This window comes from Dama dama, chromosome 3, assembly GCF_033118175.1.
Source record: "Dama dama isolate Ldn47 chromosome 3, ASM3311817v1, whole genome shotgun sequence".
In the NCBI taxonomy this organism is placed as follows: domain Eukaryota; kingdom Metazoa; phylum Chordata; class Mammalia; order Artiodactyla; family Cervidae; genus Dama; species Dama dama.
Window position 1 is genome coordinate 46,101,081 of NC_083683.1, and position 14,436 is coordinate 46,115,516.

Sequence of the window (14,436 nt, forward strand, 5' to 3'; positions counted from 1 at the left end):
CAAGAGCAAACTGTAGATTATTTGCTTGAAATTAATAATGGTTCATCAGCCATTCATTACACATGTAATTAGCCTGGGTGAAAACAGATGCCATTTCAATGTCCTTGACATCAATTTTTTCCACTCCAAGTTATCACCCACACACACTTCTCTCTGCTTTCCCTACGCACGTCTGATAAACCCCCACATTCCAGACTGGGAACTGTGGTTGTTATCCTTGTTGGATTTGATTGCACATAGGCAATACTTGAGTATTCACAACCACGGAGGCAAAGGTTAACTTTTTAGTTACAGTTTTGAAATGTGGTTGCCTTCGTCCGGTGTCCTAAATCCCCTTCTTGGGTAGAACCAAGCTAGATAATGGCACAGAGGACGAAAGGAAAGAGCCACCCAGTGGGAATCAAGCCTATTATGACGGCAACAAAGGCAGAATTTCCTGCTTCTGCTACTGGGAACCAATCCTGAGAGTGTTAACTCTGCCTGTGAGGGGTTGGCCATCTACAGTACAAGGATGATAGCAGAGCACATCCACACCAGTCTTAAGAACTAAAGTCTTACTCATGGTTGAGAAAGTGGAACCTTAAAGAGTGACAGGCACAGAGAAGACAAATGTCTCCAGCCCTGGCCCGTGTGCAGATGGGAGCCCTGAGAACTCTACAGGCTCAGGTTCATCGAGTGTAAGGGATCACAGGTGCTCAAGGACAGTGCATTTGAGCCAGTGGGTGCCCTGGGGAGCGCAGAAGGGCAAGGGAAAGGATGGCAGTGCCACTGCCTTGTCAGAACCTTCCTTAACAGGAACTGAGGATAGGACTCAGATGCAGTGATGAAGCCTGCTAATCTCAGCCAGCATCTGCCCTGCTTGGACCACTGGGGCTGACAGAACAAGCTCTTAAGGTAAAACTTTGAGACCCATACGGTAGAAACCTTGTTTTTCACCATATCCCCAGTGCCTAGAACCACAGATGGCACACAGCAGGTGCTCAATAAACACTTGTCAAATGAACAAACACCATGAGCATGGCTAACGGCATTGGAGAACACTCAGGGAAGAGCTCTCCATCAGTACGGAGGGGGACCCATTCTTCAGAAGATTCTTTTATTAAAACTGGGTGACATTGATAAGGGGGCAGTACAAAAAAAATTTTGGTCCATGAAAAAAAACATAATAATTCAGTTAATAAAAACAGTTATCTTCAACAGGGACACTGTAGGAGTGCTGAGCTTCCTTATCATGGTTCCAGCCCCAGGGACAGAGGTTGTCCAGTGTCACTGTGGGGAGAACCTTTCAGGGAGGGGGGTGATTAATGACTAGAAGGAGAAGATGGGGAGAGAATCCTGCTGTCCCCAGAGTGGAACAGGCAGGGATACAGGGCTGGGGGGTGTGCTCGCAGGAGCCTGAGGAGGGGGTGGGGAAGCAGGGGCTTTGTCAGTTCTGCAGGTTTACAGCCCATGCCGAACGGAATTCCCCCTCTGTGCCCAGCTGTCTCCCACCCTGCTGTGTTGAGTCTGCGAGCCTGGGATATGCTAACTCGGGGGTGATACAACCTGGAAGAATTTGAGGCTCTCCTGGAAAGATGCAAAACCATCTCGGTTCCAAGGGGCCAAGATCGCACAAGGTCCTGCTGCTACCTGAGGGGTCTGAAGCTTTGAGGGCGGGGGCTGGGGAGTCACAATCCTGTGAGGCAGGGAGAGGGAAGAGTCACAAACTCAAGTCAGAGCTCTCTGCAGCCCCAGGCGCGTACACTCCTCAGTGCCCAGCAGTCACCAGCGGGTGTCAACTGGGCAGACAAGGTACAGGAAGACAGGATGGCCCAGGGCTTTTACCCGTTTGATTGCAGGCCTGTTTCTCCATGAAAGGATGGGGGAGGCAGGGCGGAGTGAATGAATGAATCACACCTCCACGCTACAGGAGAAAGGAACAGCCTCCGCTGGCAATGACGGTACCCTAGGTGAGGTCCCTGGGGCTCTGACAGGGAAAGGCAAGATTCCCCCACCCAAATGCCCTCAGTCAGGACAGACAGGAGGGAATCCTCAACAGCAGCTACAAGGAGTGTGCTGGGAGGGAGCAATACTATGAGAACAAACTCTAATACTGATGTGGACCCCCTGTGAGGGAGGGGAGAAGCACTGAGACAGCAGGCCCATCTGGAGGGCTGCGGACTGACCTGGGGCTCAGTGGAGCCCGAGAGCCAGGGTTCCTTTAGTGCTAGAGGGCAACAAGTGAAGGGAGAGTTTGCTCCAAACCTGTGGAGGGAAGGAAGGAAACTGGATTCTGTTATCAGGAGAGCCAAGATCAACTAGCTTATAGAGTGCCCCCAGGCCTGAGTCGTGGAGAAGGGGCTACCGCTCCCAACTCCCGGGTCTCTGAAGGGCAGGATCAGTGTAGCTGGTCCCCTTGAAGACCACTTGGCCTTAGGCCCAATCCATTCAATGCACTGATTACCACTACAGGTTCTCTCTCTAATACTATCTAGAGGTCCTATGCAGACCAGGGGAGGGGAGAGGCACACGGGAACTTTGTGGGGCAAAGGGAAGCTGGGGATAGGAAGGGGTGGGGTGGGAGAAGAGGCTAGCCGGTGTCACGCGAGACCCTCTTCATTCTGGTGTTGTCCTAGAACCGACAGCATCCCCTGGAAAGCCCCAAGCAAGACCAAGGCAGGTGCTCTGAGGCAGGCAGCACAGGACCCAAATAAAGAAATCGGTGCAGCCACATCAGGGCTGTGGGAGAAGCCCTATGTATTTCGGATTCCCAGGGCTTGCTCTAATTCTTGTCGTCTCTGCTGCACCTAAGGAGAAAATAGTGGAGGGAGTGGAGGATGAGACAAACCAGAAGTTGTTCTTGATACCACTGACCCCCACCAGGGTGCAGACCCCTTGCCTTTTTGTCAGTTTCTCCTCTGCACCCTAGGTGCCTACCTTGGAGTAGAAATATCGACACACAGCCTCCTGGGCCCAAGGCTGGAAGTAGAACTCTGCTCGGCGTTCCTCCTCTGGGTTACCCACCACATCAGTCATGGTCTGAGAGAGAATGGGAAGCAGGAGAGAGAGAACAGGGTTGTTTCCTTCCTTGTCATCTGTTGTGGACTGAACAGTGTTCCCTAAAAGATACTGAAATCCTAATCCCCCAGTACCTGTGAATGTGACCTTCTTTGGAAATAGGGTATCTGCAGATGATCAAGTTAGGATAAGGTCCTTAGGGTGGGCCTAATCCAATGATGGGTATCTTTATAAAAAGGGGAAACTCAGACACAGAGACAGACAGGTACAGAGGAAAGACAACGTGAACACACAGGGAGAACACCATCTACAAACCAAGGAATACCTGAGGCGACTAAAAGCCAGGAGAGAGGCCTGGAACAGACTCTCCCTCCCCACCCTCGGAAGGAACCAAACCCTGCTGACACCGTGACTTCAGGCTCTAGCCTCCAGAACTGTGAGACCATCCATTTCCCTTGTTTAAGCCACTGGGGCTATGGTACTTTACTACGGCAGCCCTAGCAAACCACTAAAACAGCACTCCGAGTCACCCACCCTGTGGACAAGTCCCTGCCTTGTTCAGGGATCCTTCCTGGCACCCCCGTCCCCTGCTCCTCTGGTCAGGCTGACTGCAGTCACCACAGGACAGGCGAGAACTGAGGGCACGTCTCACATACTGTGCTCATTCCTACCTTCCTGCCTGAGCTTGCGATGCTCCTCTCTCTGGGAGGACCTCTCAGAGAGCACCCCTCTCTCTCTCAAATCCCAAATTCTCCAGAAAGCCTTTCCAAGCTATCCTAGCCTCACTAATCTCCCTTCTTTGTTTTATCTTATTGGTTCTGGTGAAATTCTGATAATGTCGTACATGATTTACTACTTTTTTTTTTTTTTTCATGCAGCCCCAGAGGGGCAGATTTACTACTTTTAAAATCCCATTAGTCTGGTTTCTCAAACAGAATATATGCTACTTTGAAAGCAGAGACGGAGTTTTCCACTCTGTATCCCCTACAACATGGTGCACAGTGACAGCACACAGTAAATACTAGATGAACACTTAATGGTTCCATCTCCATTTCCCTACTAGAACACGCTAAAGAGAGTCTGGCCCCTTACTTCTCCCTGGCTCTCCACCACATGCTACAGACATAGAGCAAACACGTGCCTCATGGACCCAAGTCTCTTTGCACCTGTCCCAGGTTCTCTACCTTGAGGTCCCGGCACTGGGACTGAAGCCAGTCATTGATGAAACCCTGAGGGTCTCTGGCAAAGCTCAGCATGAACTCCCGCTGGGTCTTCAGCTGATTGATAGTTTCTATTGTCTCGTGGATCTGAAAGGAAGAAGGAAAGGAAGCTCATGACATTTCCACGTTGGGGAAATGCAAAGTTAAGTGGCAGGCAGTGTATGACTTCTCCTTGTGCCACTCCCAACCAAGGAAGAGAATGCAGTCCCAAAATGGCCCTGCTGCCCAGGGCCCCCACCTGCTCTGGCGCTTGGCGCTGTGTCTCTGTCTATCGCCCATGAGTGAAGTTTTCCTTACAGTCTGCACCATGTCCACTGTGGATGACGCTACATGGGAAATTTTTAATCCACAGCACAAATGGGTCTGGAAACTCTCAGGTAGAAAAGGAGTGGTACACAGGGCTGTCTCTGTAGCTGTGGTCCGTGGATTTTGTTGGCTGATACTCCATGCTCTTCCTGGCAATTTCATCTACTTGTATGTTTTCCAGCACCACTGACAGGGTAACGAGTCCCCAGGCTGCAGATCACAGTCCATTTTCTAAACTCCTACCAATGCATCTGCTTGACACCTCAAGGCACCTTAAACTCCCCAAAATAAAATCACTACCTTCTCCCAAGACTTGCTTCTCCTGCTCCCAATCTGAATGACTACAACTGCACACTCCAGCTGAAAACCTGGAGGTCTTCATAACACCTCTTTTCCCTCACACCTCACCCCACCATCTGCATCTAGTGTCCAGATCCCTACAATTCCACCTCAACACCTTCCAAACCTACCTACTCACGTCTGTCCTCACAATCAGTACCGTAAGGTTAGGCCCTTAACATACGTCATGTGCATTACTGCACCAACCCCCACCTGGGCTTCCTTCCCCCAGATCTGCCCTCCTTACAGTTCACCTCCCACCGACCTGCCAGTGAGCATTCTAAATACAAACAGCACCAGGCCCTCCCATTCTCAGGACAAAGTATAAACCAGTTTACCCTGCCTCAAAGTGGTTTCAGGACTAGGTTCCTGCTTCCCTCTCCAGTTTCTTCTCCCCGGCACCCCGAGCTTTATCTAACACAGTGAAGAGCTTGTATTTCTTCAACATGCCAGGTTCTCTGCTCATCTTTGGGCCTTCATATACCCTGCTCCCTCTTTCTGGAATGTCCTCTGCCCCCACGCCCTTAAGTACCATCATCCTTTCCCCCCTTTTGTTGACTCCCATCAGTTCAGTTCAGTTGCTCAGTCATGTCTGACTCTTTGTGACCCCATGGGCTACAGCACACCAGGCATTCCTGTCCATCAGCAACTCCAGGAGCTTGCTCAAACTCATGTCCATTGAGTCGGTGATGCCATCCAACCATCTCATCCTCTGTCATCTCCTTCTCCTGCCTTCAATCTTTCCCTGCATCAGGGTCTTTTCCAATGAGTCGGTTCTTTGCATCAGGTGGCCAAAGTATTGGGAGTTTCAGCTTCAGCATCAGTCCTTCCAATGAATATTCAGGACTGATTTCCTTTAGGATTGACTGGTTTGATCTCCTTGCAGTCCAAGGGACTCTCAAGAGTCTTCACCAATACTACAGTTCAAAAGCATCCATTCTTCTGTGCTCAGCTTTCTTTATAGTCCAACTCCCATGTTGACTCCCATGTCCTTCAAGATCAGGTTGGGGCATCACCTCTTCCAAGAAAGCCTTCCTGTTTTCCTTTGTGTTCCCAGAGCCTTTCTGGCTTTACTTGCCTGGACTATGTCTAATGATGTTCATGGTAATAACAACAGAAGCAGCAGCCACCATTTGCTTTTATGTGCCAGATACAAGGTCATGTCTTCACATACATTGTCTCATTTAATCCTCATAACAACTTTAGAAAAATAGGCATTATGGTCTCTATTTCACAAATCAGAAACTGAGGCTCAAAACTATTAAGAGGTATAGTTAAGAATCAATGTGTGTCTGGCTCCAACCAGCACCAAAGTGCCTAGCATATACTGGGTGTCAATACATTTTGAACGAATATCAAAAATCAAAGAAGCCAAGAAGCTGTGATAGAGGGCTAGTGACACCCAACTATCCAGGCCACGGTCCCTACCTTGTTGTCTAGAGTAGCAATCTCCTGCTGGCTGGCAGTAGACAGCAGAAAAGAATTCATCTGGGTCTTCAAGGTATCATCCACTTCCACATCAATGTCATAACAAGCTGTCTTTTTCTGATCATTCGGGTCAACACTGAGGAGGAAATCAAGGGGGCCTGGTAAAGAGCTTGTTCCCTAAGACCTAATCACACAAGTCTTAGACTGAAGGTCAAGGGGTTGACTGCAAAAGGGTATCAGACACCTTGTTGGTGTGACAGAAATGCTCTGTACTCTTCCTGTGGTGGTAGCTATAGGATGTGCACATTTGCCAAAAATAATCAGATTTTAAATGGGTGTAATATATTGCATATAAGCCTCCGTAATAATGGTAAAAAGTCAAATGGTACAAAAGATATCTGATGAAAAGTAAGCTTCTCCCTCCCCACAAAGAAACCATTGCTACACTATCTTTTCACTTATTAAACTTAAATTGACTCTGAAAATATTCAAATAAATACACACCACACACAATAAAATGTGGTCTAAATTTAATCACATGAATATAGGACAAACTAGCTTCTACTGACCCAGTGTATAAGTTGTAGGAATTACTATCGGCTAAGTGATGATGGTTCAGGGTCTAGTGAAAGGAAACCTTTACTGGAGTTAATATGGAATAAGGGAAAGAGGGCAAAGACTACGTAGAGCCAGAAGACATGGTGCTTTGAGGAGAAAGTGCCTTCTTTCACTCTGTATCTGCCTAGACATGCCTTGATCATCCATCTTCTGAACAGAAAAGCAGATAGAGGTAATGGAGTTGGAGTCTCAGACTGGAATGTCCTACCACCCAGAGAAAAGACAGGAGTTCATCAGTGATAAGCTAGTAAATTCTAACAACTGATTCTCCAAAAGAGAAAAAGAACAACAAGAAAAAGCCCTGACTTGGAGCATTTGCTAACCTCTGTGTTTTAAATATTCTCAACATGGTTGATTTCAAGATGCCAACATTATATCACTGATCAAGGAATTGGGAAGGGATGTGCAGTAACACATCATTAGATAGCATTTCCACCACAAGACACAATAGACAGAAGTAACTTCGAAAACACAAACCCCAGTATGTGTCAGTTGCTCAGTCGTGTCTGACTCTTTGAGACTCCATGGACTGTAACCAGCCCGGCTCCTCTGTCCATGGAATTCTCCAGGCAAGAATACTGGAGTGGGTTGCCATTCTCTTTTCCAGGTGATTTTCCTGACTCAGGGATTGAACCTGGGTCTCCTGCATTGCAGGCAGATTCTTTACCATCTGAACCACCAGGGAAGCCCAAACACCAGTAAACCAATATAATAACTCAGAAATGATGACTTTTTGAGTACATTTACACTTATTTTTTATATAATGCATTTAATCGCAAGTTTATATAATCCTAAATAATGACTGTGTTTAACAACCTGCTTATAAATTTTCTAAAAATTCTGAGAACTGACTTGTGCAGGTGGTACAAGCCAGCTCCAGCACACCACTGTCTCGCATACACATGCTTACCTGATGACATGATTAATGATAATGGGCTCAGGTGGCATAAGCAAGGCATGGAGCCGTTGGGGAATCTCTGAAAACTTCATACGTTGAGACTCAAAGATCTGTGGGAAAGAGGAGAAGCAGCTAAGAGTACAACTAGTGCTGCAATGGACTGAGAAAAAAATGGAAACTTTTCTTACCTGCTGGAGGTACTTGTCACAAATGACAAACTCCCGCTCATGTGGGTCCTGGAGCTTGTGTGTCTTAATATATTGCCACAGTGCTTGAATGATCACCGGACGGGTCTGGGTGTGAATGCCCAGGAGCCGAGCCAGACGAGGGTCTAATTTAAACTGAGGAGGCTGGAGAGAACGAGGATATAGGGATGAAGCCAGTGAGCTGAGTCTATGTGCTATTATGGGGCACTTGGTGTGGTCATACATTCATGCCATTCAACAGGCATTCATGTTGTGCTTTCTCTGGAGCAGAAAAACACTAAGGGGAACTCAGAAATGACTAAGACCCTACCCCTTAAAGATATTTAGGGAGCTAACAGTCTGATGGCAAATTACCTGCAACTAGACTTAAACTGCCTTTACATGTCAGACTGCTGATGGGTGGGGCTGAAGGCTGGTCCTCCGCATGGCAGCACAGCGTACCTGGTAATCCAGCATCAGCAGGACAGTACATCGTACATTCACATCTCCCGGCCGCTTCACCTGGAAGCCATCCGTCTCCTGGGTAGTGGCGGTCCTGTGCCACTACAGAGAGGAAGATGTCAGGGGGTGCTCTCCCAGAGGAAGAGCTGGGGTGGGAGGGAAGAGCTTCTGTAATGACTGAATTTTCAACTTTGATTAATGAGGCTGCTGGAGAAGAGCAACAGCATGAGACATTTTAAAAAACTGCATATGACTTTGGGATTCCTGTCTATAAGTAGACGGACATTTTAATTCTGATTGCTCAGGGTCACATTTAAATTAGCCTGTATTTTCAGTGATTTTATCCACAAAATGGATAATATACACGTGTACAGTAAAATAACATAGCTATCATCTACTGAGTACTTACTATTTGCCAGAGTATTCTAGGACATGTACTTGGATTATCACACTGAATCCCCACAACATTCATATGAGAAAGGCATGATTAAACCTATTTTACAGATGAGAAAACTAATGCTTAAAAGAATGAAGCAAGCTGCCCAAGGTCAACAGCCAATAAGTGGTGGAGCTGTTATCTGAGCTCTGGTGTGTTGGATTCCACAGTCCACATTCTTAGGCACTATGCTCTACTGCTATAAAGTTAAATATATTTACAAATTTCTATTGATTCTATGACTTACTTCCCTTATTAGATGATAAAGACCTTCCCATGTTTCTTAGTGGTTGAGGTTAAGGGGCTGCGGCTACACTGGCAAAGAAAGGAGCAGGTTAAGTTCACTTGGAGTGTTGGATTACCTCATTCTGGTTTTGACTGCATCACAAAGAACACTGTTGCTAACATGGTCTTTAGAACACTATGTAATCAGGCATTGTAATAAAGAATTTTTGATGATTTGGAATGTGAATCTAAACAAAGCAGGAACCAAAAGCAAGGAGCAGATCTGTAAAAGTGGCCTTGGTAAGGACTAAATCCTATTAATGAACCCCCTTAAACACAGCACTTGTTACCAGGAAAAAAGATGAACGGCGTGTGGATAGCTACATCTCACCATTCCTGGCATGTATAAAAAGCCTCCATTAGACTTTCTCTTGAGAGTGGGAGCAGCAATCAAGATAATTAAATTTAAAAGGTGGGACAAGTCAGACTGTAAGAATTCTTGGGTCCAAACAGCACCAAAACCAAACAGCTAGTGCCACCTGGAGGCCAATGTACAAACTGCACTGGAGGTACCCGACCCCCTCTCCCTAGACATTAAAGTTTAGCTCCCAAGTCCATCATCCTCTACTGATAAAGTCAAGGTCTAGAGGACAGAACTACTCACTTCTACCAGATGGTTGTCTGGTCCATACAGGTCTTTGTCCAGTTCAATCACCAAGGATTTAAAAAAAGAAGAAAACTTCCTCTTTTGTTTGGTGGCATCATATTTGGACAAAGCTGACTAGAAAAGAAGAGAGGAGACGTCGTGTTAGAAAAAGCCATAATTCCCCAAAACAAAGTCCCGTAAACAACCCACAAAAGCAATGGGAAAAAAACTCAAAAATGTCTTCTGAGTGTATCTTAGGAGATGGCAAGGTAGGTGTCTATTAAACAAGTTGCAGTAGCAACAGGACCCTGAAGAAGCAGCCTATAACGTGTATAGGGTCATTGCCTTGCCCACCTCTTTTTCCCAAGGGAAATGATGCAAGTTAAGCCAAACCTTTACACATAATAAAGCGAGTCTGAACAGAAAAAATTCTGACTCTAGAGGGGAAATGAATCACAGGTAATAAGCAGCCAGAACAAAAACAGCTTTATTTGGATGACATGACACCACTGGCGGATGGACTGGACCTATATAGAGAAAACAGAGGCTCTGACATTGACCCCTGGTTCTCCTGAAAAATGCTTTCATACTGGCTTGCCTGTGAACAGCTAAAAATAGAGAGCCAGAGAGTATAAGGGAATGGCAGGTGAGCTTCTCCAAGGAGCTTCTGGAGTGGGAAGTTTGGGGGCTATCACGTGGCAGCTGATGTTCCCCATGAAGCAACAAAGAGCTTGCCAGAGAAATCAATCCCACATAAACTGCGAGCTGTTTCCAATAGGAGCTGGAAAGACGGAGAGGCCACAACAGAAATCACGGACCTCAAGGACTCAGGGAAGAAAGCATGGCCCAAATGTTAAGTGCAAATTCACTTGGTTTAAAAGAAAATAAATAACTGAAAAATCTGCTGATACTGCCAAGACCAATGGCTAGCCGTATCAGGAGAGAGGTAAACAACAAATCAAATCCCAGGACAATAAGGTTCTCGATGTGATACCACAGGGAGGGCCAAGCTGTGGGAGCCAGACACAAAGATCCATTGTCTGTTAGTGCGGGGAACACAGTGACCCTCTCCCCGCTGTTCCCAACAGGAGCCGTAAGCACCAGTCAGGCTTCCTGCCAACCAGACAATACTGCTTGTTCCCAGAAGCTCCCACCCTAGACGCCAACCACAGTGGACCTTGAACTCACATCCTCCAGGAGCCGTCCTTCTACCCGAAGTTCCCAGGAAGCCACCGTCCCTTCCCCATCCTCAGCATCTGACTTAGCCGGATTGAAAGTGTTAGAAATGAAAATTCGCAGCTTCCGTTTTTGCTGAGGAAGGCAGAAACAGGATTGACAGTGGGGCCTCAGTGGTTTGATGTTGAAGACAAGGGTCTCCCCAAACCCGACAATGACTCCTAACAGACTGGCTTACTGTCTACGCAGCCCCTAGGGTGGTTGGATGGAGATTCCAATGAGAAGAGGAGCACAAGCCACTGGCCTGAGTGCAAATGCATTCACCAGGATGCCAGGTAGACAGACATGCAAGATGCCAGGTTCCCAAGGTGGCAGAGCAGTTACAGCAAAAACACCAACAGGGTATATTTCTGGTGCAAGAAATATCAAAAGCCTCTCCCCCTTTGCTATTCTGTTCTTACGCTTCTAATGTAATTCTCAGTTCGTAGGCGGAAGAGATGTAATTTAAATGCCAAGGAAAGCTGTGCTATGCCTTTGATTTCTCATCCTGAGCCTGCTGAAGGTTCCCGAGTCCTCTCCTTTGGCTCTCTGCCTAGTACTCTCCTGTGTTACCTTGATGGGACGTTTCAAGGCCTCCTGGATATCTAGCCGTTTCCTCATGATAGTCTGGTCCAGTTTCCTTTCAAAAGCCAAGAGATCCATATAGGCCTGGGATTCTGGTACCAGTTCACGAATCTTAGGAACAGAAAGATATCATTGGGATCTAAGGCTGACCATCTCTACTCTCAAACTCATCACACCCTCAAGAAGGCCTATAGCCTGGACTCACCCTTTGAGGTAGAATTTTGTCAGCCATCTTCTTTTTTTTTGCACTGTTTGGAATAAATACTGTTATCAGGTTGGGATGGGACTAGCCAGAACATGAAGACAGGCTGTCAGCACCTCCATTTATAGTGAAGGAACTGCAAAGCTTGTCTCAAATCAAAGACACCCCCACCCCTAACAAACACAAAGCAATTATTTCAAGAATGAGCATCGTCTGCTGACACAGCACTGCCACTTCTCAGCTCAGGTACTCCCAGCACCTGCGTCCTCACAGGCCTCCTCCCTCCCTCCCTCCCTCCACCCTGGGATCATCTTACTTGTGGTTCCGATTTTGGACCGCCTGCTGCTGGACCTGCTGGATCTGCTGAGGCGCAGGTCTCTTGCGGGACTGGTCCATCCCTGACTGGGCCAGGCCAGGTCGGACTGAAGGGTTCCCCCCATAGCCAGGGGGTCCCATGGAAGGTCCCTGAGGTGTCATTCGGCTGCCTGGTAGCATACCTGGTCTCTACAGAGGGGAGAGGACCTAGAGATGTCATGGCTTCCCCTGCAAATCCCACCAAGAAAGGGAAAGTGGGGGAGGCCTGAGTTCTTTGAATGAAACAAGGCAGGGGGGTGGGGTGGAGCACAATGGTGGGGCGGGAGGAGAGCCCTCTACCTCTCTGACATCCAAGTAATTGGAACTTCCTCTGCTCCAGCCCTGACTCCACAGGAGAATATAGCCCCAAAGCAAAGACAGCCAGACTATACTCAAATTCTCCCCTAGTTTGTATCTGGCACACTGGACATCTCTTCTAGTCCCATATTTACTCAGAGAGTACTGTCAGGCACTATCTCCTCAGAAGCCGACCTCAATTTGCCAGCTACACCTGTGTTCCTCTGGGCACTGGAGATGCCTAGGCCATTTGCACTCAAGGTCTCACAGGCCCACGTTTGGCCTCACTTCGTCCACCCCGGTTTTACATCCTGACTCCCCAAGAAAACAATGCCTCTAGGAGCGGGTGGGGATGCTAACAGCCTCCCTTCCCTTCCCCGCACCGTCTCCCCCGACCCCAACTCGGCGCCCGAATCCCTCTCAGGCGCGTCCCTCCTCCTCCTCCCCCCACCCCTGTCACTCCCAGGCCCCCGCTCGGCCCCGCCCCCGGCCCGCGCGCCCCTCCTCCTGCCCCACTCACCGGATAGGCCGCTCCAGGCATCGGGGAGCGATATAGCCCTTGACCCGGCGCCGGGCCCATTCGCACCGGAGGCCCCGGTGTCCCGCCCGGGCCCAGGGCCGCCGCCGCGCCCGCCCCTCCTGAGGCTCCGGCGCCGCCGCTCGGAGCCACAGACTGGAAACCCGCCCGGGCCGCCATCTTTCCCGGAGCCGCTGCTGCAGCTGCACAAAGAACCGGAACCGGAACTCCCCCCGCCCCCCCGCGCGCCCCCCGCGCGCCCTCCTGTCCGCCCGGCCGGCCCGCCGGCACGGGAGGCTCAGGGCAGCGAGACTGTGGGCTAGAGGGGGGCGACTAGCGGAAAAGGCGTGTGACCACTCCCTCCAGCCTTCACGGTCCGGGAGGGAAAACCATCGAGAAGAGCTCTGGGATAGAGAGGCCATGCGAAAGGGCGCCCCCAGGCCGACGGAGGGAGACAAGGACCTGGAAAAGGGGACCACTGCACCATTCCTACGCGAGGGTGAGGGAGTAAATGCTTCATCTTGGCGCAGTGCGTTTAACTTTCCAAAGCCCTTGTTTTCCCTTTTCTTCTCTTCCGGCTCTAAGCCCAGCACACTGAAGAGAACGCACTGTTTATTCCACTTTACAAACAGACGAGGTGAACTCAATAAATAACTTGGTGAAGTCAACCAAGTTAGCAGTAAAGTCGAAACCTAGAATCCAGATCTTCCGGTTCATAGTCCGGGGCTCATTCCCTAAAGCGCCTCAATAACTACAGGAACTTCAACCCAACTTTCCCCCTGACCTTTAACCTAAACTGCTACCAGATTTTAGGTTTATCACGAAGTGTGGCCCTTCCTCCTCGCCAAAGAATCCTTTCTCCTAGGACTTCTTTTGGGGATCTTTGTTGGCCTTTGACCTCTTCCTCTTTCCCTGCCCAGTGGTTCAAACCATTCCTGGTTTGATGATGGTCAGCCTGTCCCATCCCAGGAGGACCAGAGTACCCCTGCTCCCGCCTCCTCACTCCTCCCCTGATTGTGTGGCCCCAAGCCAAGCTCAGCTCTAGGCACTTAGTGGGAAGGCCTAAATACTAATCAGATAAGAGATGAACGACACTGAAGAGGAGATGGTTAAAACCCAGTTTATTAGACCAGAGGCATGCGTCACCCATAGCCCTGCCTGCTGTTCCCATCCACTGCACACCCTTTGGCCTTGCTCCTGCTTCCCTCTGGAGAGATCTGATCTCTAAGGAACTCCTGGGAACCAAGAGTTGCCAAAGATCCTATGGCCTCTCCAGCTCCAGGCCAATGCACAGATGACCTGCCACAGGTCTTGTTCTGGGGTTGGAGGCCGAGAGGCAGCTGGGCAGAGAAGGCCTGGGAAGGGGCAGGGCTCTGGCCTAGGAGGAGTGTCTGGTGGAGGGGGCATGGCAGGTCCTCTACCTCGCTGGTTTCTCATTAAGGGAGGAAAGGAGGAACAGAATACCAGAGCTTTCAACGTCCCCTCTAGGCCTGTCTCTTTCGTCCC

At 48.9% G+C, this 14,436-nt stretch overlaps 1 protein-coding gene across 1 annotated transcript; it reads right to left on the reverse strand.

The window, feature by feature from the left end:
• Positions 1-1,079: 1,079 nt before the first annotated feature.
• On the reverse strand, positions 1,080-13,159 carry SMARCD1 (SWI/SNF related, matrix associated, actin dependent regulator of chromatin, subfamily d, member 1). Its single transcript, XM_061128034.1, has 13 exons — positions 12,934-13,159; positions 12,079-12,266; positions 11,766-11,808; positions 11,549-11,671; positions 10,949-11,071; positions 9,779-9,895; positions 8,454-8,555; positions 7,995-8,156; positions 7,819-7,916; positions 6,291-6,426; positions 4,182-4,304; positions 2,917-3,018; positions 1,080-2,786 (listed from the first exon to the last, which is right to left on the reverse strand). Exons 1-13 carry the CDS (start codon positions 13,108-13,110, stop codon positions 2,733-2,735), a joined length of 1,548 nt encoding a protein of 515 aa, XP_060984017.1. The 5' UTR covers positions 13,111-13,159; the 3' UTR covers positions 1,080-2,732.
• Between the last annotated feature and the right edge of the window lie 1,277 nt (positions 13,160-14,436).

Bases quoted from the DNA above. Each gene is read 5' to 3' on its own strand.
- SMARCD1 (XM_061128034.1), bottom strand. From the start codon at position 13,110: ATGGCGGCCCGGGCGGGTTTCCAGTCTGTGGCTCCGAGCGGCGGCGCC. The intron at 11,809-12,078 runs GTAAGATGATCC...TATTCCAAACAG, and splicing joins GTCCAAAATCGGAACCACAA to TGCAAAAAAAAAGAAGATGG. The intron at 7,917-7,994 runs GTAAGAAAAGTT...TCTTTCCCACAG, and splicing joins GTGACAAGTACCTCCAGCAG to ATCTTTGAGTCTCAACGTAT.